The sequence below is a fragment of the Pagrus pagrus genome (genome assembly GCF_965226575.1).
Source record: "Pagrus pagrus genome assembly, chromosome: 2".
Classification (NCBI taxonomy): domain Eukaryota; kingdom Metazoa; phylum Chordata; class Actinopteri; order Spariformes; family Sparidae; genus Pagrus; species Pagrus pagrus.
The window spans coordinates 33,476,942-33,501,196 of record NC_140186.1 but is presented as its reverse complement, the minus strand read 5'-3'; the positions used below and the strand labels follow the sequence as shown (position 1 = coordinate 33,501,196).

Below are 24,255 nucleotides of genomic sequence, written 5' to 3'. Positions count from 1 at the left end.
ATACGTGTCTGTATCTGTGTGTGTGTTTTATCTACCTGTTGAATATTCAATTATTCTCTTTCTTTTTTAACACTTAAGTTAATGTCTGTCTGCTTGAGTTTTCAAGGGTTTGTCTTAAAACTAAGAGAAGAGAATTAGATTCACACTTTAGATACACAGAGAAGGTGATGTGTTGTAACATGTTACATGGAGTAATGAAAGGGATGATGAAGGTTATTGCAGGAGGTCAATACTGGTGGGCTAAACTGGAGGGCGCTGGGACCACCCAATCCACCCACTCAATGCCATGGCAAAGGAAAAAAATATGGAAAAAGAGTAAGAGAGGGGAGGAAGTGGGAGATATGAGAGAAAAGTGTGAACTAAGATGCCTTGGAACACAGGGCAAAAGGACTGCTGATAAAAACTAGCCTTTCATTGAACATTGTCCCTTTTTAAAATATATATTTTTTTAAATTAAGAAGCTATAGCTGTGTATGAAATTGGTTGCTTGTAATATTCTAATACAGAAAGAAGAAGAGGCTTTAAGGTCCTGGTTACACAAGCAACAATAATATTTCAAACTATCCATCCATCCATCCATCCATTTTCTTCCGCTTATCCGGGGCCAGGTCGCGGGGGCAGCTGTCTGAGCAGGGACACCCGGACTTCCCTCTCCCCGGACACTTCCTCCAGGTCTTCCGGGAGGATCCCAAGGCGTTCCCAGGACAGCCGGGCGACATAGTCACTCCAGCGTGTCCTGGGTCTTCCTCGGGGGAGGCGTCCAGGGGGCATCCGATACAGATGCCCGAGCCACCTCAGCTGGCTCCTCTCAATGTGGAGGAGCAGCGGCTCTACTCCGAGCTCCTACCGTGTTGCGGAGCTCCTCACCCTATCTCTAAGGGAGCGCCCCGCCACCCTGCGAAGGAAACTCATTTCGGCTGCTTGTATCCGGGATCTTATTCTTTCAGTCACGACCCAAAGTTCGTGACCATAGGTGAGGGTAGGAACGTAGATTGACCGGTAAAGGAACGTAGATTGACCGGTCTGTCTTCACCACGACAGACCGATACAACGACCGCATTACTGCAGGCGCCGCACCGATCCACCTGTCAATCTCACACTCCATCCTTCCCTCACTCGTGAACAAGACCCCAAGATACTTGAACTCCTCCACTTGAGGCAGAATCTCTCCCCTAACCCGGAGGGAGCAAGCCACCTTTTTCCGGTCGAGAACCATGGCCTCAGACTTGGAGGTGCTGATTCTCATCCCAGCTGCTTCACACTCGGCTGCAAACCGCCCCAGGACATGCTGGAGGTCCCGGCTCGAAGGAGCCAACAAGACAACATCGTCCGCAAAAAGCAGGGATGAAATCCTGTGGCTCCCGAACCAGATCCCCTCTGGCCCATGACTGCGCCTAGAAATTCTGTCCATAAAAATAATGAACAGAACCGGTGACAAAGGGCAGCCCTGCCGGAGTCCAACATGCACTGGAAACAGGTCTGACTTACTGCCGGCAATGCGAACCAGACTCCTGCTCCGGTCGTACAGGGACCGTACAGCCCTTAGCAGAGGGCCCCCGACCCCGTACTCCCGAAGCACCCCCCACAGAATGCCACGGGGGACATGGTCGAATGCCTTCTCCAAGTCCACAAAACACATGTGGACTGGTTGGGCAAACTCCCATGAACCCTCGAGCACCCTGCGGAGGGTATAGAGCTGGTCCAATGTTCCACGGCCAGGACGAAAACCGCATTGTTCCTCCTGAATCCGAGGTTCGACTATCGGCCGAATTCTCCTCTCCAGTACCTTGGAATAGACTTTACCAGGGAGGTAAAGTGTGTGATCCCCCGATAGTTGGAACACACCCTCCGGTCCCCCTTTTTGAATAGAGGGACCACCACCCCGGTCTGCCAGTCCAGAGGCACTGTCCCCGACTGCCACGTGATGTTGCAGAGACGTGTCAGCCAAGACAGCCCCACAACATCCAGAGACTTGAGGTACTCTGGGTGGATCTCAATCACCCGTGGTGCTTTGCCACTGGGCAGCTTCCGAACTACCTCAGTGACTTCAGCTGGGGTGATGCATGAATCAACCTCCGAGTCCCCAGCCTCTGCTTCCTCTATGGAAGGCATGTCAGTGGGATTGAGGAGATCCTCGAAGTATTCATTCCACCGCCTGACAATATCCCCAGTCGAGGTCAACAGCTCCCCACCTCCACCGTAAACAGTGTTGGTGGAGGGCTGCTTCCCCTTCCTGAGGCGCCAGATGGTTTGCCAGAATTTCCTCGAGGCCGACCGGTAGTCCTCCTCCATTGCCTCCCCGAACCTTTCCCAGGCCCGAACCTTTGCTTCCGCGACCACCCGCGCTGCAGCACGCCTGGCCTGCCGGTACCCGTCAGCTGCCTCAGGAGTCCCCCGAGCCAACCAGGCTCGATAGGACTCCTTCTTCAGCTTGACGGTATCCCTTACTTTCAGTGTCCACCACCGAGTTCGGGGATTGCCGCCACGACAAGCACCGGAGATCTTACGGCCACAGCTTTGAACGGCCGTGTCAACAATGGAAGAGGAGAACAAAGCCCATTCGGACTCAATGTCCCCAGCCTCACTCGGGATCTGGTCAAAGCTCTCCCGGAGGTGGGAGTTGAAGACCTCCCCACCAGACGTTCCCAGCAGACCCTCACAGTACGTTTAGGTCTGCCAAGTCTATCCAGCTTCCTCCCCTGCCAGCGGATCCAACTCACCACCAGGTCTGAGGTCAGATGACACGACCACAAAGTCGATCATTGACCTCCCACGGGCCCACGTCGCTCTTTCGGGCTGTGCCCGGCCGGGTCCCGTGGGCAAAGACCCGGCCACCAGGCGCTCGCCTGCGAGCCCCAGCCCCGGGCCTGGCTCCAGGGTGGGGCCCCGGTGACGCCATTCCGGGCGACGTGAACTTCCTCATTGTGGTCTCTGTCATAAGGGGCTTTTGAACCGCTCTTAGTCTGACCTGTCACCTAGGACCTGTTTGCCTTGGGAGACCCTACCAGGGGCATTAAGCCCCGGACAACATAGCTCCTAGGATCATTCAGGTGCTCAAACCCCTCCACCACGATAAGGTGTCGGTTCAAACTAAAATTAGTTAATTGAAACTGCCATGATCAGGGCATTCACTCCCTGCGGCAAAGTGAGCTTCATCCATGCAGTTCAATTTTGGTTGATGACTTGCCAGATTAACTAATTGCATATGATTTCACAGTGCTGGATACCTTCCAGCACAACCTGTTTCACAACAACTTTTGTTGAAAACCAGTAACAGAAGAGCAATGACTCAGCCGTATGAGACGGAAAATTTGAATAGATTAATTGATAAAGTAACACCTGATCTGGTGACAACTGGGAGAACTATGTTGACAACAGTCCTTCTGTAAAGAGGTGAGAAACCTTAGAGTAATATGCATGGCAGAAATAATAAAGACGCCGTTGAATTGAATGCACTGTCAACAGCGTATGGGTCGTGATACAAGAGAAATACTCTGCATATGTCCAGATCAATCAGTTTACATCTAGTATTGACAAGAGGAAGACAGCAGCACTGACCAGGGCAGTTGTGCAGGAGTTTGTCAAAACCTAGTGTATGGTGGGGCCGTGCATGGTAAATTGTGGACAATTTGTCACAGGGTTGGTGTCTATAATGTGAATTGTCCCAAAAGCATTTGTTCTTAAAGTGTACTGAAGTAACAGATCGCATGGTATGGTTAAGCTAACCTTTAGTTTAAAAATAGGTTATAAATGTAATTGCAGGAACAATACTTTCCACTCATATCTTGGGATCTTTGATTAGAAAGAGAACATATTTTAATTGTTAATAGATCTATTCATATTATCTGTTAATGCCCCCTGCTCTTTCTATTTATTAAATGTATTTAAAAGGGACAGTGTCAGATGGAATGTCAATATCAGTGAGTGCAGAGCTGAGCTTTTAATAGACTTTTCAGGTTCATTTTGTTTATTCCTAATAAAGCTGCAGCTCCTCACATGTATCTATCAGTGTGGTTTGTAACTGTTACAGAGAAAGTTGTTTGTCCAAATGCAGTGCAGCAAAAGGATATTCTGTAGTTACTACTAAACTCTATTGAGAGAGTGTACACAAAGTCACGTAGTGGAGAACTGGTCAAACCATTTAAATCTTATAAACCAGACACAATTTTAAAAACAATCTAAAATTCCCAAAGCTCAGTAAATTTTATTTCTTCAGTAACATTGGCTTTTTGTCCATTTTTAGTGTTTGTAAGCTGTAATGGTCCTTACCATAATTTTATATAACAGTACTATATATACTTTATATATCGCAGAACATGCGATGAAGGCAAATTAAATCTAACGGGGCATTCAGATCAAACATGAGTTATTTGCGCATCTAGATAACATGCAATGTCAATGAAAAGACGCAAATAAATGCAAATTTGTGTTTATTTAGGCTTGGAAGCGAGAATGATGTGAAGTTTGCATTATTCACACATTTTGTGAGTTGAAAAAACTGTACTCAAGCAAAGATTTTGTATGACGCTATGTTGCAAAAGCCTATTGGGATTGACATTCACACTGATTGCTGATGTCCAGACGTTCATCAACAGCAATGGCGTAGAGGATAATAATCACAAATCGTGGCCGTTTGCAGACACCCAGAGCTGTACGATAACACATCTACTCCTGCCGAGACAGGACAAAAAAGCAGGAGAGTGAGCAAAAAAGTCGGACTACCTGGTAAGTCATGGAAATATGTCTCAACACAACATAGCCCTGATTGATCCAAACTCCATCCAGGGAATGAGCATTTTAAAAGTTGTTTGCTTGTTGTCTAGCTGACCAACCTGACAAGGCATCAGTTCAGGCTTCATACAAGTTGACATTATGATGATGTTATTTCTGCGTGCTTTTGATCCATTTATTGCAGTCAGATCACAGCAAATTTGCTTTGTTTTTGGTTCTCCAGATGTGGTAAAACTGATTAATTCAGTCTTTGTCTACTTGCTGGTCACAGTTACTATTTATATTGATTTTAACACAACTGTTAAGAAACTGCCACTCACTGGAGACAGATGGGCCGTAATGGTACGCTCAGACCAAACGTGAAGAGAATATTCACTTTGCGTTATATGTGTGGCAGCCAGCTTGGTGAATTTCACCCTCTGAAGCTGCGTTTGGATGACAGCTTCCAACGGTACCTGAGGCTGACTGGAGCCCAGTTCTCTTCCCATCTGTCTGCAGTGAGTGGCAGTTTCTTAATGGAGAGCATAAGTCACCTTCCGGTTTGCCCCATGGGACCATGGGGAAAACTTTGTATGGTAGTGAAATGGTAGAGAAAGACAAATACATATTTTTTTTTTTAGCCCATTTGAATTGTGCCATGAATCACACACATATGATGTTTGTCAATTTTCAACTTGAGAAAGTCACATTTTGTCATAAAACTAATGAAAATACATAGTTATAAAGACTACATGGCCAACAGACGCGTCATTGGCGTTGTCTCATTGAACGCTCACCAAAAGCAGTAACTTAAACATTGTAGAGCTATATATTATCTTACTCACAGAACTGATAAACTAACCTTTCACATAACTACAGCTATATATGGCCAGTTTTATTGTGATTTTCATCTTTTTTAGTACCTTTTCTGTGCCGAGTTGGCGATGTTGGTGGTGGTTATGAATGTTGTGCGAGATGATGTAGTTCACTGAGCGGTTTACATAAAACCAGATGGTATTTTACTTTATTTATAACAAACTGCGACTTTCTTGACTTGGAAAATCATCTTTTAAATTGACATACATCATATGTGTGATTCATGGCAAAGTTCAAACAGAATAAAACATTTTTTTATCTCTCCCCATTGACTACTGTACAATATTTTTTCTGAAAATAAGGTCCCATGAGGTCGATCAGAAGGGGCGCCGAAATAACAACATCTTAATACCACCTTGTAAAAATCCTGAATTTCATTAGGCATTCATCAGGTCTGTTGGCAAAACGACAAGCAAACAACTTTTAAAATGCTCGTTCCCTGAATGGAGTTCGGATCAATCAGGGCGATGCTGTGCTGAGACATACAGTATTTCCATGACAGGTGGTCCGATTTCCTCACTCACTTTCCTCCACAAGAGCTCCCTCTTTGTCTTGCGTTGGTATCGTACAGTTCTATTTGTCCACAAATGGCCAAGATTAGTGGTTATTATCCTCTTCTCCAATGCCATGCTCGATGAATGTCCGTACATCAACACGTTAACACCATGACATTCAAATACCATGCAGCCCTAGAAGAGATATTTAAAATACAAGGACTATGTCAATTATTTTACCTTTGTTGAACATATCAGCATTAGAAGATTGTCCCAAACAGACAAACCTTTTGTTTCAATTTTACATTTGGATTTGCCAGCTCTACTGTACCTGCATTTGTGTATACAGCAGTGTTGTCTGCATTCATTTGCAGGTCTTCATCATAGCACTGTTGAGGGAGATCATTAATATATAGGCTAAACAGCACCAGAACAGCGACCCTAGTAGAACACCCATTATTCACTTCATGTTGGTACGCAGTCTGTCACAAACAGTTCGAAAATATAACAACAAGTTTTGGTGGAATGACTTGTGAAAATTGTTTATATTAAAAAAATGCTGTCACTTGTTTGATGACGTCTGTCTCTCCATGTGAGAGTATTGGCAGTATGCTTATTGGCTTATAGTTACAGGCATCAAGGCAGCCCCCAGATTGACAGACAGGTGTGATAGTGACACATTTCCAGTCATCAGGGAAGGAGCTTTGTGTAAATCTGTGGATGTCTGTACTGAGTATTATTGTCAGAGTGATTGTTATTTTATGTGCTAACTCTGTGCTCTACCCCATACCTCAATACAAGTACTGAAAAATGATAGCAACAGAGGAGAAATTAATACTACTGGTATCGGAGCATGTATATCTGTGCCTTGTATTTGTTGATAAATTCGCAGACACAAATTATCTGCAAATTTCGGTACTTCCACTGATTTTCTGTATTATACCAACCAAAGCACCTCGGCTGAACCTAAAAAGTGCCCTCTAGAGCTCCCAGCTAGACTCCCTGAAGGCCGTTCACTGTAAGGCCCTCTGATTACCTAATAGACAACAGTTGATTCATTTTGAAAGAACAATCAGGAAACCCAAACGCTCTGCTGTCTGCCCCAATTCCACACACACACACAGTTACACTCAGTCACATACAACTGCGGTTGAAGGGCTGACTCTGTGGACCAGCCAAATACAGGGAAGACAGGACATTACTGTATATTATATAAGTTTCATATATATATTTTTTTTATGCAGTCATTGCGGCACTACAAATGCTGATGAAAATGTTTTGTTTTGTTTTGTTTTTTACCACCACCTGTAGGGGGGGCAAAGGAAAGTCACTAATATGATACTGTAAGCACAGAGGTGGAGAACCGTAGTCATTATGGTGGCCGAGTGTGGGCTGGAGGTTAACCCAGTATGGATGAAGGAAAAGGAAAAGTGCTGGTCATACAGTTACCATTTTAATGGCCATATGTTGATGTTGATGTAGGCTGCAGGCTGTAACTGGCTGTTGAGCACAGTGATGCATGACAAGCTAGCCAGATAACTGTTTGGCCAGCCAATTTTAAGTGCTGATATACTTGCTTTTGAGCATGTGCATGATGGCTACCGTCCAACAAATCACACATCCGACCATACCCAACGCTGGCCGAAGTGTAGTGTTATGTTAAAGTTAAATTTCAAACTGATTAATGATACAGTATATATGACATTTTCCATTGTTCCTGTCGTTTATCATAACGTATTCAAAAACGTAAATGTTACTTAATTTATTAAGGACTAAGGACTTAAAGAATTAACACTCTTGACAAGATGATCAGTAAACATACAGTATATGATAAACAGCACATACAAGGCTATACACTGACTTAAACACAGTAAAACCAATAGAGAAGAAGAATGTTTTAAATGTGTATAAATGTGTTAAGGTCACCTTTAGTCTAGTCATCTGTGACTGTGAGAAAATTAAATGGTTCACTGATACTGTTTCAGTCATTAAAGTTTGCAGTTAATAAAACAGCATCTCACAAAACACTTCTTTGTCTGCCTGCCCTTTTTTTTTCCCTCTGTGCATTTTTACTAGGAGAAGACCAGCGCTCTGTCTCTCAGTAATGTAGCAGGAGTCTTCTACATCCTGGTTGGAGGTCTGGGTCTGGCCATGATGGTAGCACTGGTAGAGTTCTGCTACAAGAGCCGTGCTGAGGCCAAAAAAATGAAGGTGAGTTATGTTTTCAGATATCAGTTTTAATTCACATTCTTTCTTGAATATAATTAAAATTAACGTCATATTTATTAATCAGTTTGTCAGTTTATTTGAAAGGGACCATACATACAACAATGACTGAGAACAACAATTAAGAACAATGACTCAAAATAACGCCTAAGAACAAAAAAAGGAAAACATTTTAATGCTAATTATTGGGGTTAAATCTGATACCAGTAGGATTGTCACTAAAATACTCTCTCAATCTGCATTTGTGTGATGCGTAATGTTACTAGACAAATTACCTAATGTCTCAGGTCAGAAAGTCAGACAAGCTAAAATGCTGGTGGTAAATGTAATAGTATAGTAGTTTTTCCATATACCTCATATCTCATTTAAGTGAATTTGGTGTAATGTAATAAATAGTATGCTGGTGTTTTGCTGTCCATGGAGTAAGGTATCACTGAGGTACCAGTTTATTAGGTATATAGTAAATTTAGATGTTGTAATTTGTGGTGCTGTTGATTTGTATTGTGTTGTACTTCATTATACACACATACGTTGTGTTTGTAGTATTTACTCCACCCTATTTGGATTATGGATGAGCTGCAAAAAATTACAACCACAGCTTTCAGATGACCATCAATCAAGCCCTCTCTTAACTTTCATGATAGCAGGATTGACTGCAGGGCTCTTGGACTAGACTACTAAGTTTTAGCTCAGTTGACCTAATAAACTAGCAACTAAGTGTGTAGGTAATCTAAAATGCACCATATAAGAAATGTATAAATACCTATTTTTTTGTTGAGACAACAAAACAAAACTAACTAACAGAAACTCTGACAAGACAGAATAAATACTCTGATCCCAGTTGATTAGGTACACCATTTTAAAACTAATGCAGTCCAATACAAAGGGCCTTTAATAAAGTCTATTTTCATGAGACTTGTGTTTTTTGTGATTTGCCCTCTTCATGCAATTTTACTCTTTTTCTTTTAAAAAATAACAAATAAACTGAGCACCAACCAACAACACTAATAATTTTCACCACATACTGTACATGGTATGTTGAACCTGGTTCCAATGTGCTGTATTCGTTGATGCTGATGGAACATGGATCTCCATCAGAGTGGAAGCTGCAGTTCACAACCAAACAAAACCAAACTACCAACAGCCCTGCTATAATGTACTGTGCTGTATGAAAGCTCAGTTTCTGCAGATTTTCAGGTGATTATTGATATACTGTACTGTATGGTGATGTACTGTACTGGGCTTAAAGTCAAATTAAAATTGTTGTCCCTTTAAAGTACTGATTTAAGGATAAACAACTATTGTTAATACAATCTGTATTCTCCATTCCCTCTCTGCTTTTGATTTTGACCAGGCTGCTCTACGATGATTGACAGGGCTGTTATACATATTCAAATGAAACATTTAAAAACCATTGATTATAAGTTGTGCATTGTAGGCTGTAAACCAGCTCTTAGCTATAGAAAAACAAAGGCATACATTTCATGGACATCAGAAACTTTTAGAAAACCTTTTAACAATGAACTTGATCATCAGAAAATAATGTATCATAATTATTAATGGCAGAATGTCTGCCATGATAAGACCTGGGCTGTAATCCTATGTGTCTGGTGCCCTGTTCCCGTACCCCGTCACTGTATCAAAAACAGAATTAACTTACATAACGTTAGTTAAAGGACTCAAGAGTTTAATGTTACGGTCTTAGCACAGTTTAGGTGATCAGATTTCTGAAATGAAAAACAGGGAGTAAGGTCAGGTTTGACATATTTTGACCACGTTAACTACTGTAATAAAACTATGGTACTGGTTTTAAGTGAAAGAACTGATGTTTCAGTAAACTGTTCATTGTCAGTGTTTTTATATCTGATGATTCTGGATTAATATTACTGCTGCATTAAACTGTATGTGTCATTTTACTGCTGTAGATGTTTAAGGTTGAGCTCATTAGGGTCCGGGCAGCTAAGCTGCCAGGACACTATTGTATTCCTAGGAATTCTTTCTTTCTTTCTTTCTTTCTTCTTCTTCTTCCGAGGAAGTCATACTTCCCATGGGCGAAAACTCACCAAACTTTACAGAAATGTCCGGCCCCATGCCAGATTTACTTAATTCCAAGGACATGTCAATATTCCTCCTGGGGGGGGCACAATAAGCGTTTAGATTTAAAAACTTTAGAAAATACCTACAAAATCAACAGTACATGCTACAGTTTTGAGACTTTCACCAAACTGTAGCCCCAATACTGCTGAAACTTTAGTCCTCTTAAACTCATTACAAATTATGAAGTCCAACACTCAGTTTTTTTCAAAACCTGTAAAACTTATAAAACCTATCTCCTCCCACAATTTTTGCCCAATTGTCACCAAACTTGCTAGAGAGCATCTTCAGACCGTCCTCCACAAAACTTGTTTCTCGGATTTTTAATTTATCAAAAATTAAGCCTACAGTGCACCAAAATGTTTGACTGTAAACAGTACTGTAAACATATACTATCAAATTCTTGCTAAATACATTTTCAATCTTCCTGAAAAAAATTGAGAATATTTTGCAGTCATGGTTGATGGAGTTAAAATATCAGAATTTTATCTCAAAAACTGAATTTTTGAGAACATTTTGAATTCTGCTCTCATGGGAACAACTGGAGTCAATGGAAGAGTGGCATTTTTAAACATCAGATTTTCTCTTATGAAGCAAAACACTTTAAGTTAAAAACAAATCACCAACATTTCCATGCTGTCAAGATGCAATTTATGTATTATCAGATTTTTGTTCAGGTAACAGAATTTCTGACAGTTTGACCATTTTTGAAATCTGCCTTGACAACAGCTGCCCGGACAGTGACTCCCTGAGTCGACAAATGAGGCCACACAGCAGGTCTCACTTCCAGCCAATTGGCTCAGTGAGTTAGGAGCTGGTGCTTGGTGTCAGGGGTTGTGGGTTCAAGACCCAGCAAGGATGATGATGATGATGACAGATCAAAGTATCAGATGTCCTCAACATAAAACAAAAGCCCATTGTCCTGACGGTGGCATCACAGCAAGCCTCTAAATTAAATAAAAACAAATAGCTTGGACTGGACCATGGATGAAAGCTAACCAGATTTTGCACAAAGGTCCAGTCTCATGCCAGATTACCTCAGCTGTAAACCCAAGCCAATAGTCCTGGTGGTGGTGCTACAGCAAGCGTCTAAAGTTCAAACCTTTGAAAATTCATAACAAATCAACCATACTTCATGCAGCTTCAGAATTCAATATTGAAGAAACTTTTGTACATTTAAACCTAATAAAAATCATGAAGTACATCGCTGTTTTTTTTCAAAAACTGTAAAACTTCTTAAACCTATTTCCTCTCTCCTCCTTTGATTTATGAAAAATTGAGCCTCAAAAAACTGAATTTTTCACAGCATTTTAAATTTTTCTTTCATGTGAACAATTGGAGTCAATGCAGTAATGACATAGCTAAACATCAGTTATTCACTTATGGAGCAAATCAATCATTTTTAAAAACAAATTACCAACATCTCCATGCTGTCTAGATGCAATATGTGTATTTTCAGATTTTTTTCCTAATAACTGAATTTTTTATTACTTTGTGTTTGTTTTGTGGTGATGTAATTCCAGTCGAAACATAGGTGGCGGTAATGTGCTTTAATGCTGATTGACACCCTCCATTTAAACTGAAGAAGGAGAATCACTTAAAGTTGATCCAGCTGAGAGTAGGAGACAGGATCAGTGATCTAGTTCAGTGAGTGGGAAACATATATGTAAAAAAATCACAGCAAAACAAAGATTAAATCAAGAGAGCAGTATTTCAAACCAATCTTTTGGGGGGCATTTTTGCCTATATGGATAATACAGTGAGAGACAGGAAATGTGGAGGCAGAGATTTTGATTTTTACAGTGGTTACAAATATGCCTGCATGACAGTGTATAGCTTACTCACTTTGTGAAGCCTCACATGATCTGTCACTAGCCAGTTAACTAAGTGAGATAGAAGATGGACTTAGGTGTCAAAGGTTGTAAGTTCAAGCCTCAACTAATGCAAAATGAACATTATGATGTCAACTGTCTGTCTTCCTGTTCTACACTTTGTTGCTCAGCCTCAGAGTTGCCTAAATTTGCCAAAAATAGCCCGGACCCGACCCATCGCTGCACAGCAGCTATAATTTTAACTTATTTTTTATATATTGTTGGCTAGTTTAATCTACAGCAATGCATCATATTCTATAAGATCATTATATGTCTGTAGTGTGGCTGTCCTGTGAGGACCAAGTAAAATCAGCTCTGTGTTGATGCATTTCCCAGCTGATCCAAGAGGGATTTTAAAGAGTTTATATAGCTGTAGAGAGGGAAGAATTTTCTTCATCATCCTTCAGTTTATCACAAACATTCAACATCACCACATCTGGAGATACATGGTTTTCACTGGACAGGAAAGGGAGGAAAACCTGTAATCTGAATAATAACTAAAGCTGTCAGTATGAATGTAGTGGAGTAAAAGCAACATTTTTGCCTCTGAGATGTAACTCAAATTTTTACTTAAGCACAGGACTTGGATAAAAGTACTTATAAAATGTACATTCCACCACTAACAGGCACACTGACAGAAAACAACTATATTACAGAAACAGTACAGAGCAGACAGACCTGTCCACTCTGAACAGTCATTCTTTGTAGTCTTCATTTTTCCTTCTCACTTCCCTCTCCGTCCTCTCCAATCCATAACAATAAACAGTAGGCTACACTATTTAGATAAACACGTTGGCTAACAGATCCCCATGCTTGCCTTAGTTTTGTATTTTACTTCAAAAAACTTGTTTGGAATAATTAATTATTTTGCAGGCTCTGTAATCATATCTTTACCTTTCCTCCTCTACCTCCTTCACTCTTCTTCATACCCAGTCTTCCTCCTCTCCTTTCTCTCTGTTCTATCTGACTTTGGAAGATTTTTGTGGTGATGTTGTTGATGCATATATGGCGAGTATTCCCATAAAATGTTTGTTTTTTTTCATAAAAAAGCACGAGCAAGTAGTAAGTAAAAGAATGGAGGAGAGTGATATGGTGCTGCTGTAGTGAAGCAAAGTATTATTTGACATTGCGTTCTGTTTTTAAGCTACAGGTAAAAAATGGGGACGTTCTCGGGGACAGGACAAGAAAAACAGTCACCCTAGGGTCACCCTATGTTGACCTCAATCACGTATGCTTCAGTCCATTATTAATCTGGCCAGAGAATTCACCAGTTGCTGTGTACAGCCAAAACACTTTCCATCAGGTGACAAGTAAGCATACAACACCGCCAGAGCAAGACTAGATGCTGGTATCAAGGAGGCAAAGAGGAGACATCAGCAGAAACTGGAGAGGGACCTCATTGCCAGCAGCACTTAAGTAGTGGCAGGTGATTCAAAATACCACAGGGGCACCACACCATGTTAGAGGCCTCATGCTGATGAGCTGAACACATTTTATGCACACTGTAATCTCCTCAACAAAGAGTCAGCTATAAAGTCTACTCCGTCTCCATAGGACCAGTCACTGTCAGTCAGAAGTCAGAAAACTCCTGCTGAGAGTGAATATAGATACGGCTGCTTGTCCTTCTAACATACCTGTCAATGGTTAACCTGAAAGTACCTCTGATTGGTTGGCTTTGTTGGTTTCATTCTCAATGCTTGACTGTGTTACAGTTATACAGACGCACCAATGATGTCTGTTCAGCGGTGTTTGAGCTGAGGTAACACTCCAACCTCTTCACCTATTCTGCAGAGCAGCTTCTCATCCTGTCTGCTTCACCTAATGAGCCCAAAGACACTGTAGCTGCGACAGCCAGGCGGTGTGTTTACCAGTGGGGAAACTACAGCTCACAATCCACTGCAACAGCTCCACTGCTGGTTGTTTGTTTTTACAAAGCAACCGCGAGAAAAACACAATGCCATTAACACCCAACAACCACTGCAGTTAGGAAATAACAATGGGTCAGTTACGCTGATGGAGATATTTGTGGCCCTGGTCGTCCGCTGGACAACAAGAGAGAGGGAGATTAATGGGACCCGCAGCCTAGAGCCTGTTATTGGCTGTCCCCCGTATCACACCCCCCTGGGTGCCCTGGAAGTCCCACTGTACAACAAGAAGGAGGGAGGGATTGCTACTGGCTGCTGTATTGTTTTGTAACTGTACATAGTCCAATGGTTGCTTTTCATACATGCTTAGGTCATGGCCAGCTACTTTTTTTATACTATAGAAGCAAAGCAGAAGGACCTCAAGTAAAAAGTAAAAACAAATTGTATATGAATAATAAATGCTGTACACATCACATTGTTATAAAAGGACATTGTTCAAGTCATTTTTCCCTTTTAATATTGTGATAAATACCGTACTGTGTTAAAATTAATAATGTATTCATTACTTGCCAGCTTGCCAGGTTAAAATTATTGTGTCAAAGTCCAGTTTAATTATTTTAAAATCAGAACACAACAAAAAAATGGTTAGCTTGCAAGCATTAAAAACCATGATTTTTTTTTTTTTATCAAAACATTTCAGACTCAGCATAGCGCAAATATTTCTAGTAAGCTTGCCTGGTTATATTGAACCAGCCCAGCCACCAGGATATAATGATGTTAGCAGGTAACATTTCTGCAAACCACAGTAACGTCCAAAGTTGGCATGTGTACCAAACGTGGCAAATTTTGTTCACATTATATGCTTATTAGCTACCTGTCACAGCAGGAGGCGGAGATGAAGGAGGTGGCATTATTACAAGCCAATAGTCACACCACTGGATATTTTATGGAGACCTGCGGACATTTCCAGCGTTTTTTTATGACCGAGAACAGAGAATTTAAATTCTGTGTGTACTTTGTCTCAATGTCTCAGTCTTCGAACTGAGGTGTTTGTGCCCTGAAGCCACTACCCCACCACCTGGTCACTGCTTGTACCTGGTTACTTCAACATTGATAAAACGTGTCTGTAACTCAAACCTGAAAGTACGTTCACCAACAAACTGTACTTAGCTAAAGTACTTCAGTACATTTATTTAGTGTGAATGTTGTGTTGTCACATTTAACTGCAGTTCACAGTTCACAGTTTACCACTTCATGTTCCTCTGAACTGTTCTGCTTTGTTTAGTGCCGCTGTAAGCTATTAGCTCTCTCAGCGTTAGGCTGCCAGCTCTGTCAGCTGTTAGCTCCATTAGCAGTAAGCTTTCATGTTGGAGGGCTTGAAACAAACAGCGTTACGTTGTTCTCCCACTGGAGACGACAGAAAGTGTAAACAGACAATCCCAAACGATAAATTGAACAGACTACTTCTGACTATGCTGACTACAGCTGAGCGTGTCTTCTCATGCTGTTACCATAGTTACCTCTCTTTCAACAGCGCTGTGTCGGCGCTCATTGTCATCTCTGACTGGCCTCTCAGCGCAGGATGTAACATTAAGAGAATTGTTCCTCGGTACCGGTCCATCTATCCCCTTAGGCCCTGTGCACACGTACAGGTATTTCTTAAAATAAAGCTTTTTCTATGCATTTTGGCCTCCTGTACACACGTAAATGCCGTTTCAGGTCACTGCTTTGGGAAAACGTTTTCAGCGCTCATGTGTAGACAGGAAAACCAGGGTCTTTTGGCTTGTCTCCTTTGTTTGGCAGGCTTCTGATTGGCCAACGTGGCTGGTGGAGGTTATATGGCCTACTGTTGGCGTACACTTGACAGCCTGGATTTGCGTTTTCGTACCATTGGTGTGGATGGGAATTTTTTTTAAACCAGAGGAGGAAAAAATGCGTTTTTAAAAATACCAGTGTACATGTGGACTAGGCCTAAGTCACAAATCGCTGGCTGGTAGGACCTCGTGAACATATTGCGCTGGTTAAACCAAGAGGGCACTGAAAATCCATATTGATATTGACAGGAGGAGAGCTAGTGAGCTGTTAGCAGAAGGCAAGCAGCAGAGTCCTCACTGTGTGGCACTTTAGTGTCTCTGTCTCGTGCGTTTATCTGATCAGGCTGATCAGAGTCCAGCGATCAAACCTTTTTATGCATATCGGCCAGCAATGATTGGTTTAGAGCAGTCAAACACTTAAATGTAATTGTAGTTATTATTTATGTGAGGCATATTGATCTCCCTCTCTCTCTCTCTCTCTCTCTCTCTCTCTCTCTCTCTCTCTCTCTATCTATCTATCTATCTATCTATCTCTCTCACTCTCTCTCTCTCTCCTAAAGCAAATCTGTATCGCTTTTGCAGTTGGTGCTATCAGTACTCAGAATATTGTTGTCACTTGAATCAGTCACACATTTAGAGTCATTGTTGTTCTGTAAGAACAATAAGTATAGCAATAACAATGACTTTATTCTTGTTATAAAGGTGGCAGCCAACACCTTGTCGTCTCCCCAGCACACAGGAAACTACACACACACTCTGTCTTCTCCTCAACATGCTCCCAACTTCAACCTGCTGTCCCCCAGCCACCAGCCAAACTACGCCACCTATAAAGAGGGCTACAACGTTTACGGCATTGAGAGCGTCAAGATCTAACACGGGTAGGAGGGTGATGATTGATGGCTAAAATTTTCCTCACCTCACAGTCATAGACAATGTTTAGACGAATTACTTTTAATTGGCATTAATACAAACAATACAACAACAACTCAAACAACAGTTCTATTCATATTGTAGTGGTGCATAAAATCTTTAATGGCAAGCTGCATATTCACTGTGCCTCAATGATTCAAAATTCTGGTGATGATAATGGCAGTTACTTAATAGCTTTTGAAAAAATTGCAAAGTCAAAGAGGAGACAATTGAAACGAGAAACTAAGAGCAACAGAGTGGCAATCATGGCATGACTTTATCCTAAAGCATTAATTAGTGGTGTCATTATGCATATTATAACTTATTGATTATTTTTTAACAGCCAGCTGTTCTTTAAGACCCAATGGCAATTTAAAATGGCTGCTTTTATTTAAAGTTCAGAAAGCAAACAGTTAGATACAGCTTACTTGCAAATTTTGGATGACTGGTCCCTCTCCTATGTACCTGGCTCATTAAATAGATGTGCAACGTATTTTTCTGTTTAGGTAATATTTGAAAAATAAGACCCATCATTGAAAACAGCAACAGCAAATCAAGTGTCCCATTGTATAACCATTAAGGAAAACATTTCTGGAACATCCACACTAAATGAATAAAATGTCAGTCATTAGGTTTTCCTTTTCTCCAAAGACAAAGCTGTGATAGACTTGTCTTGTCTAAAGACAAAAAAATGATTGCAGGTCTTAAGTTTGCCTGAGCTACAAGCTGCTACTTTGTTACCAATTGATTAATTGTGGTATCATATGTACCAATCAATATTATAACTGTTCTGAATTAAAAAAAACACAATTGAACATCCACACCATGCTTTATAAATAGCATGATTTAATTAATATCCATGTACGTTACATGGTATCTATTTGCTTAATAAAATCATCACAACTATGAGACAAATGTTGCCATTGAGGTTGACTAGCATCGCTGAGTGGCACTATGTGAATGCAGCAGTTGTTCTTGATAACAATAGTGACATGTAGACCATACTAGAGTCTAGATTAAGACTAAATACAATGTATCTAGTCAAAATTGTATGTGGCTGTGATACTCCTTTCCTTTATTCACTCATTACACACCATCCTGCCCACCTCCTCTTTTCTTTTTCCACACCTCATCTGACCTCTCCTCTTTTCCACTTCTCTGTCCTCCTCACCTTCCCTCTTTCCACTCATCCTCCCTCTCCTAGTTGTCCTCTCAACCACCTCCATCTTCACTTTTTTAGCCCCAGTAATTTTCCTGTTTCTCCGACTCCTTTCTACTTTCTAGCCAATCATCCTCTTTAATAGACTGATTCATTGGCCACTCACTCACATCTCTCTTAATGGAAATTTATTAGGTAGCCTAAAGATTTCATTTGAAAGATGGAATGGTTTGGACTGGCAGCATCATCATCTTGGTGAAAGAAATATGTAAGCACTGTGTTACATTGGCAAATATTACTGTTCCATGTCAGTCGATTTACTTAGTACAGCACCTAAAGTATGGAATATTACACCCATAAGTGGCCTGATTGAAGACACCTCTATTCATGCCTGAAAGACAGATGAGCGGTGGTGACATCTGTAGCAAGAGCTAGCAAGAGCTAGTTAGTATTTCATGCAGTATTTCATTAGCTAAGACAGGACCGGGCTTAGAATCAGCTTGAATGTTCCAGTTTGGCAGTAACAACAACAGCCTTAGTTAGTATAGTTACAGAAGTGCCCTGAAGAAGTACTAAAGCCAAACAGGTAAAACGTTTGAGCCCGCCACCCAGTAATGTGTTGTTTTTTCTGCACTAATAGTAACAGCAAAAATCTTGTGATGTCTGCCTGGAGATTATCTCCTCTAGGAGATTGCTGGTCGAGGTTGGTGTTGTGCATCCCGCACTCAACCCAGGAATGGTGGGTCATATTTATGGAAACCTGCTGGGAATATGATACTACCTCTTCATCTTGAAGTGAAGTTGTAGAGTCAGGAGAATCAGCTTAGTCTGGGTGTTTGTCCGACTTCCATGCAGATTGCTGGATTATGGTTATATGGAATTTGCTTAGCTGAGCTGGAGTTAGAGCTGACTGAGGGCAGTAGCTAACAGCACTTTGAGCTTTCCTAGTGGCCATGATAACTGTGACAGTTGGATATGCATGGTCTGTTGAAGGATGAACATTTATTCAGGATGACCATCATCTTATTGGATTGCACCTCTCCTTTGCTGACTTAGAAGCTCTTAAGGTCAACAGTCAACCCTTTCCCTATCCTCACCCCGTACAGGGCCTTTCCTCTGTCCCCATGCTACAAACTTTGGGGATTAGGCGATGTGTCTGGTAAAGCTTGGTCAGCAAGATTAGTATTGCCACAGACTACATCCCCTTACATAGTCTCACAGTTCCCTCTTCCGATACACCAATACACTGCTTTTACCCCAGGTCTTAGATCCTAGTTAGATGTGTTAAAAGTGTTTCAGGTGACCATAGAAAGTGTTTCTAATGCTTGTCAATTTCCCAGAGGCGCCTTCAGTTCATAAACAGTGCTTTTTGTGCTTAGAATACAATTGTCATTCCCCATTTGCTTACCAGAGGGCCATAGCCTGACACAATAACCCACACAGGTCAGTCGGCTTGCAGGTGGTTCCTTGAGTGATGCACATGTGCAGATTCAACATGTCTAGAGAGAACAGTTGCAATGGGTTATCACTGTAAATAACATAGTTGTTGGGGACGGTGGTTAGGGTTTGGCAGGGCATTCATTGATCTGTCTACCTCCAGGGAAAATTGCCACTCTTCTTTACATCCAGGGAGATTCCCCCCTCTTCTTATCCATGACATATACTTAGATATGTGGTTAAGTCCATTGTTCCCTCTTGGGACTTGGCATAAGTGCTTGAGGCCATACTGTATGTCGTTTCTTCCTTTGTCTTCAAAGAGAACGGGTGATATCCATGAGACCGAGCACCCACCTGGCACCTAGTTAGATTCAAATAATTTCAAGGTAATATTACTCCCAAATATACCTCAAGTGGTAACTGTATCTGTGCAGTGACTTCTAAGCTTCTTGGTTTTTGCCAACCTCCTTTTGCCTCTGAGGAGCAGAGAGGTTGTATACCTTGTGTGTGACTGTCACAAACCTACATAGACTGCACTAGAGTGTATTTAAGTGACCATGTATTGGCCAAGGGGCTAAGCCCTGTCCAAGCAGAGGCTTTCCCAAGCTTCATCGACAAATGTCTTCCTTTGCCTCATGGAGAAAGGTCACTCCCAACCATGGGCAAGGGCAATGTCCTGCAAGTTGCTAAAAAGTGTGTCAGTGAATGATATTTGGGCTGAGCCAGTTCTCAGTTGGGGTTATTTCAGTTACATTGTTCTGCTTGTTCTACAGTGTACTAATGTTAAGGAATTTCCTCCATCCATACATCCATCCATCCATCCATTATCTAAAACCGCTTATCATTTTCAGGGTCACGGGGGTGCTGGAGCCGATTCCCAGCTGACATTGGGTGACGGCGGGGTACACCCTGGATTAGTCACCAGTTCATCACAGGGCTGACATATAGGGACAAACAACCAGTCAACCTCACAATCACACCTCAGACAATTTAGAGTAACAGATTAACCTAACATTTGCATGTTTTCAGATTGTGGGAGGAAGCAAAACCCACACAGGCACTGGGAGAACATGCAAACTCCACACAGAAAGGCCCTGCCTGGTCTCAAACCCAGGGGCAACAGCGCTAACCACTGTGCCACCGTGCTGCCCAGCGGGTATACGGTCGTGGTCAAAAGTTTACATACACTTGTAAAGAAAATGTATATCATGGCAGTCTTCAGTTCCAATGATTTCTACAGCTCTCGTTTTTCTGTGATGCAATGAGTGGAGCACATACTACTTTGTCACAAAACTTTTACTTCAAATCTGAATTTATTATGGGTCTTCCAAAAATGTGACCAAATCTGCTGGATCAAAAATATACATACAGCAACTTGAACGATCGATTTTGGTGATTATAGAAAGTTTTGTGAATCAAATGTTCTTTGTAGCATGGCCCCTTAACTTCTTCTGAGTGTACCCTTACCCTAACTCTAACCCTAACAGCTGCTGACTTTTCTGGGCCCATGTTAATTGGGCTTGTTTGATACGTAGACTAAGCCACAAACACTACAATGGGAAAGTCTAAAGAGCTCAGCATTGATCTGAAAGAGCGCATTATTGATTTGAACATTTTAAAGCAGTTACAGGTCCCAAGATCAACTGTACAAACAACTGTTTGTAAGTATAAGTGCATGGCACAGTTGTGTCACTGCCACCATCAGGAAGAAAACACAAACTATCAGCTGCTGCTGAGAGAAAACTGCTCAGGATGGTCAAGAGTCAACCAAAAACCACTAAAAAGCAAGTCTGTAATGAATTACAAGCTGCTGGAAGACAGGTGACAGTGTCCACGTGTGTTTTACATCAACATGAGCTGAGAGGCTGCCCTGCCAGAAAGAAGCCCTTTATCCAGACATGGCACCTTAAAGTTCGACTGAAGTTTGCTGCTGATCACATGGACAAAGAAAAAAACATCTGGAGGAAAACTCTGTGGTCAGATGAAACAAAAACTGAGTTGTTTGGCCACATTGAGCAGCAATATGTTTGGAGGAGAAAAGGTGAGGCCTTTAACCCCAAGAACACCAGACCTACTGTCAAGCATGGTGCTGATAGTATTATGCTGTTGGGTTGCTTTGCTGCCAGTGGATCTGGTTCTCTAAAGAAAGTAAATGGAATAATGAAGAAGGAGGAATATCTTCAAGTTCTTCAGGAAAACCTAAGATCATCAGCAGAAGATTGGGTCTTAGGTGCAGTTGGGTGTTCCAACAGGACAATGATCCTAAACACACATCAAAAGTGGTAAAGGAACGGCTAAATCAGGCTAGAATGGAGGTTTTGGAAAGGTCTTCCCAAGTCCTAACTTAAAGCCCATTGAGAACATGTGGACTGTGCTGAAGAAATGAGCCAGGAAGCCAACAAATTTAGTTGAACTTCACTGATTCTGTCAAGAGGAGTGGTTAAAAATTCAGCTCGTGGATGGCTATCAAAAGCATCTAGGCCAAGGGACATTTAACCAAATATTAGAATTACTGTATGTATATTTCTGACTCAGCAGATTTGGTCACATTTTCAGAAGACCTATAATAAATTCATTATTGAACCAAGCTGTAGAAATCATTGGAACTGAAGACTGCCATGATATACATGTTCTTAACAAGTGAATGTAAACTTTTGACCTCAACTGTATATGTCCCATATCACATGTGTTGTACCGAGTGAGTCAGTTATGTTACACAAAGGGACTTCATCTTGCATTTTGTTATTCAAACCTTGAATCTTGAAAAGGAATGAAGTGATGACTATAATTTTTGTGCACACAACCATACTGCCTCACAGCTAGGCTTGGTGAAGAGCAGCTATCAAACTGAGGAATGTGCAGGTGAGGGCCTAACTAGTCAGACCACATTAGACACAATATCCTACGTCTATTGTATGTATTGTACTTTGTTTCTCTCATTCGAAAAACAAAAGTGTAACTTATATATCTAAATTTAACAAAAGCCCTGTCAAGCTTAATATTTAAATATAAAATTAGTTATTGGTGATAATCCCAACAGAGAGGACAGTCCTCTCCCACTTGGCCATACTGCAACATACAAACATACATAGCTTTTCCACACATTCTCCATTCATCTGTGACATAATGCTACAGTGTGTCTTGCTTCAAAAAGTGGCTTCAGGAAATGTTGTAGATTTAAAATTAATTCATTAAATTTCTGCCCTTCTCTCTTCTTCACTGTCTTCCTCTCTGAAACTCCACCTTAAACTAAAAATAGCAGTTTCTACGTTTCAGCCCTAAATGAGAATGATCAGTTTTCTCACTCAAAAAGAAAGCAATTTCCCAAAATATTATTATATAAATCTACCAGAAGCAGCTGTCTGTATAGTTTGGTTTTGTTGTAAATTATTAAAATGTATTTAACATATTGTTTTTTTGTACAGATGAAATTCACAGATGCGATGCGCTCCAAAGCTCGTCTATCCATCACAGGATCAACAAGTGAGAATGGTCGTGTCCCGGTGGCTTACCTCCGTCCAGGATTACCCATGAGCCTCAGCATGACTGATCTCTCCTGACCATGCCTGAGCCAGTGCCTTACAGCCAATGGACACACATCCTCCCTTCCCCTCAGAAAGTGAATGGAAATGTGTGTCATCTCCTGTGGTGACCAAACACCGTGGGTGATCCTCCCTGATTTTCAATATGGAGTGTAGCCAATTATATCTTTCTGAGGACCCCTGATCTCGCTCTTTATCATCTAGCCTAGCTTTCTAGGCTAGGTTTTGTCCTCCCACGACTTGGCTTTCAGGCTTCAGCAAAGACCTGCCCACCTACAAACTGAATCACTCACCATCAGTGAGAAAGATGGCTGGTCATGGAAGAATTCATTCAAAACAATCAAGCACAGTGGACAGTTTTCTAAACAAACACACCGTATTGTTTTAGAGATTTTTGCCATGGAGGCTTCTCTTGTATAGAAAATAAGGACAACTTAATGGCAGACTTAATGCAATAACAACATTAATCAGGGATGTGATCAGGAATTGCAGATATAAAAGCAGAATCTTGGTTGACATGAGTGCAAGTGGTATTAGTGGAAACAGACGTCTGGAAATATCACATTTGTGAAATAATAAAACTAGTAATTGTGTGATAGCAGATAATGATAAATTATGTTATTGCTCCTAATTGTTTTCCTTATATCTGCCTGAAAATCCCTAATTAGTAGAGACGTTAACCTAAGTGATGCATGGACTTACACACACACACACACACACACACACACACACACACACACACACACACACACACACACACACACACACACACACACTTTTACAACACAAAATAATCAAGAAGTCACCATTATAAGATAAACATGCACCCTACACAGGGATGGGCAAAAACAAGCAAAAATGTATGTTGATACAAAATAATAACACTTTGTTGTGTGCCCCTTTGTTGATATCTGACATCTGGCTTTGGTCAACTTTTCTGACATCTAGCAGTAGCATCAAAAAACAAATGACTGGTTTAAAAGCAGCACATTGACTGCACCAGTTTTCTATGGCAAACACCCCCACCCCCCCGATTTCTGAGTCCAACACCACGGTCGTAAATACAAATCCCAGGTCTGTAACAATTTGGCAGACGTAATGTAGGTGCTAGCTACAAACAAAAGTCATCACATTATAACAGTGTTATGTCTGAAAACATGCATGGAATGATGTGATCCCACCCTCTCACTGAAGTTACATAGTGCAGAAACAAGAAACTGTACCATCAAAATGATTTTAAAGCTTTTATTTTAATGTA

General features: G+C 41.3%; 1 protein-coding gene across 3 annotated transcripts in view; it reads left to right on the top strand.

The window, feature by feature from the left end:
- Positions 1-23,756, top strand: part of LOC311269777 (glutamate receptor 2-like) — a 78,789-nt gene extending 55,033 nt beyond the window's left edge. For 2 of the 3 annotated variants that reach the window (XM_084374182.1, XM_084374181.1), the window contains exons 18-19: positions 8,157-8,291; positions 22,881-23,756. In XM_084374182.1, the coding sequence (XP_084230308.1) occupies positions 8,157-8,291; positions 22,881-23,015 (270 nt within the window). In that variant the 3' untranslated portion in view covers positions 23,016-23,756. Of the gene's footprint in view, positions 1-8,156; positions 8,292-16,652; positions 16,829-22,880 lie in introns of all 3 variants that reach the window. The other variant, XM_084374180.1, reaches the window with a different exon arrangement.
- Positions 23,757-24,255: the final 499 nt, after the last annotated feature.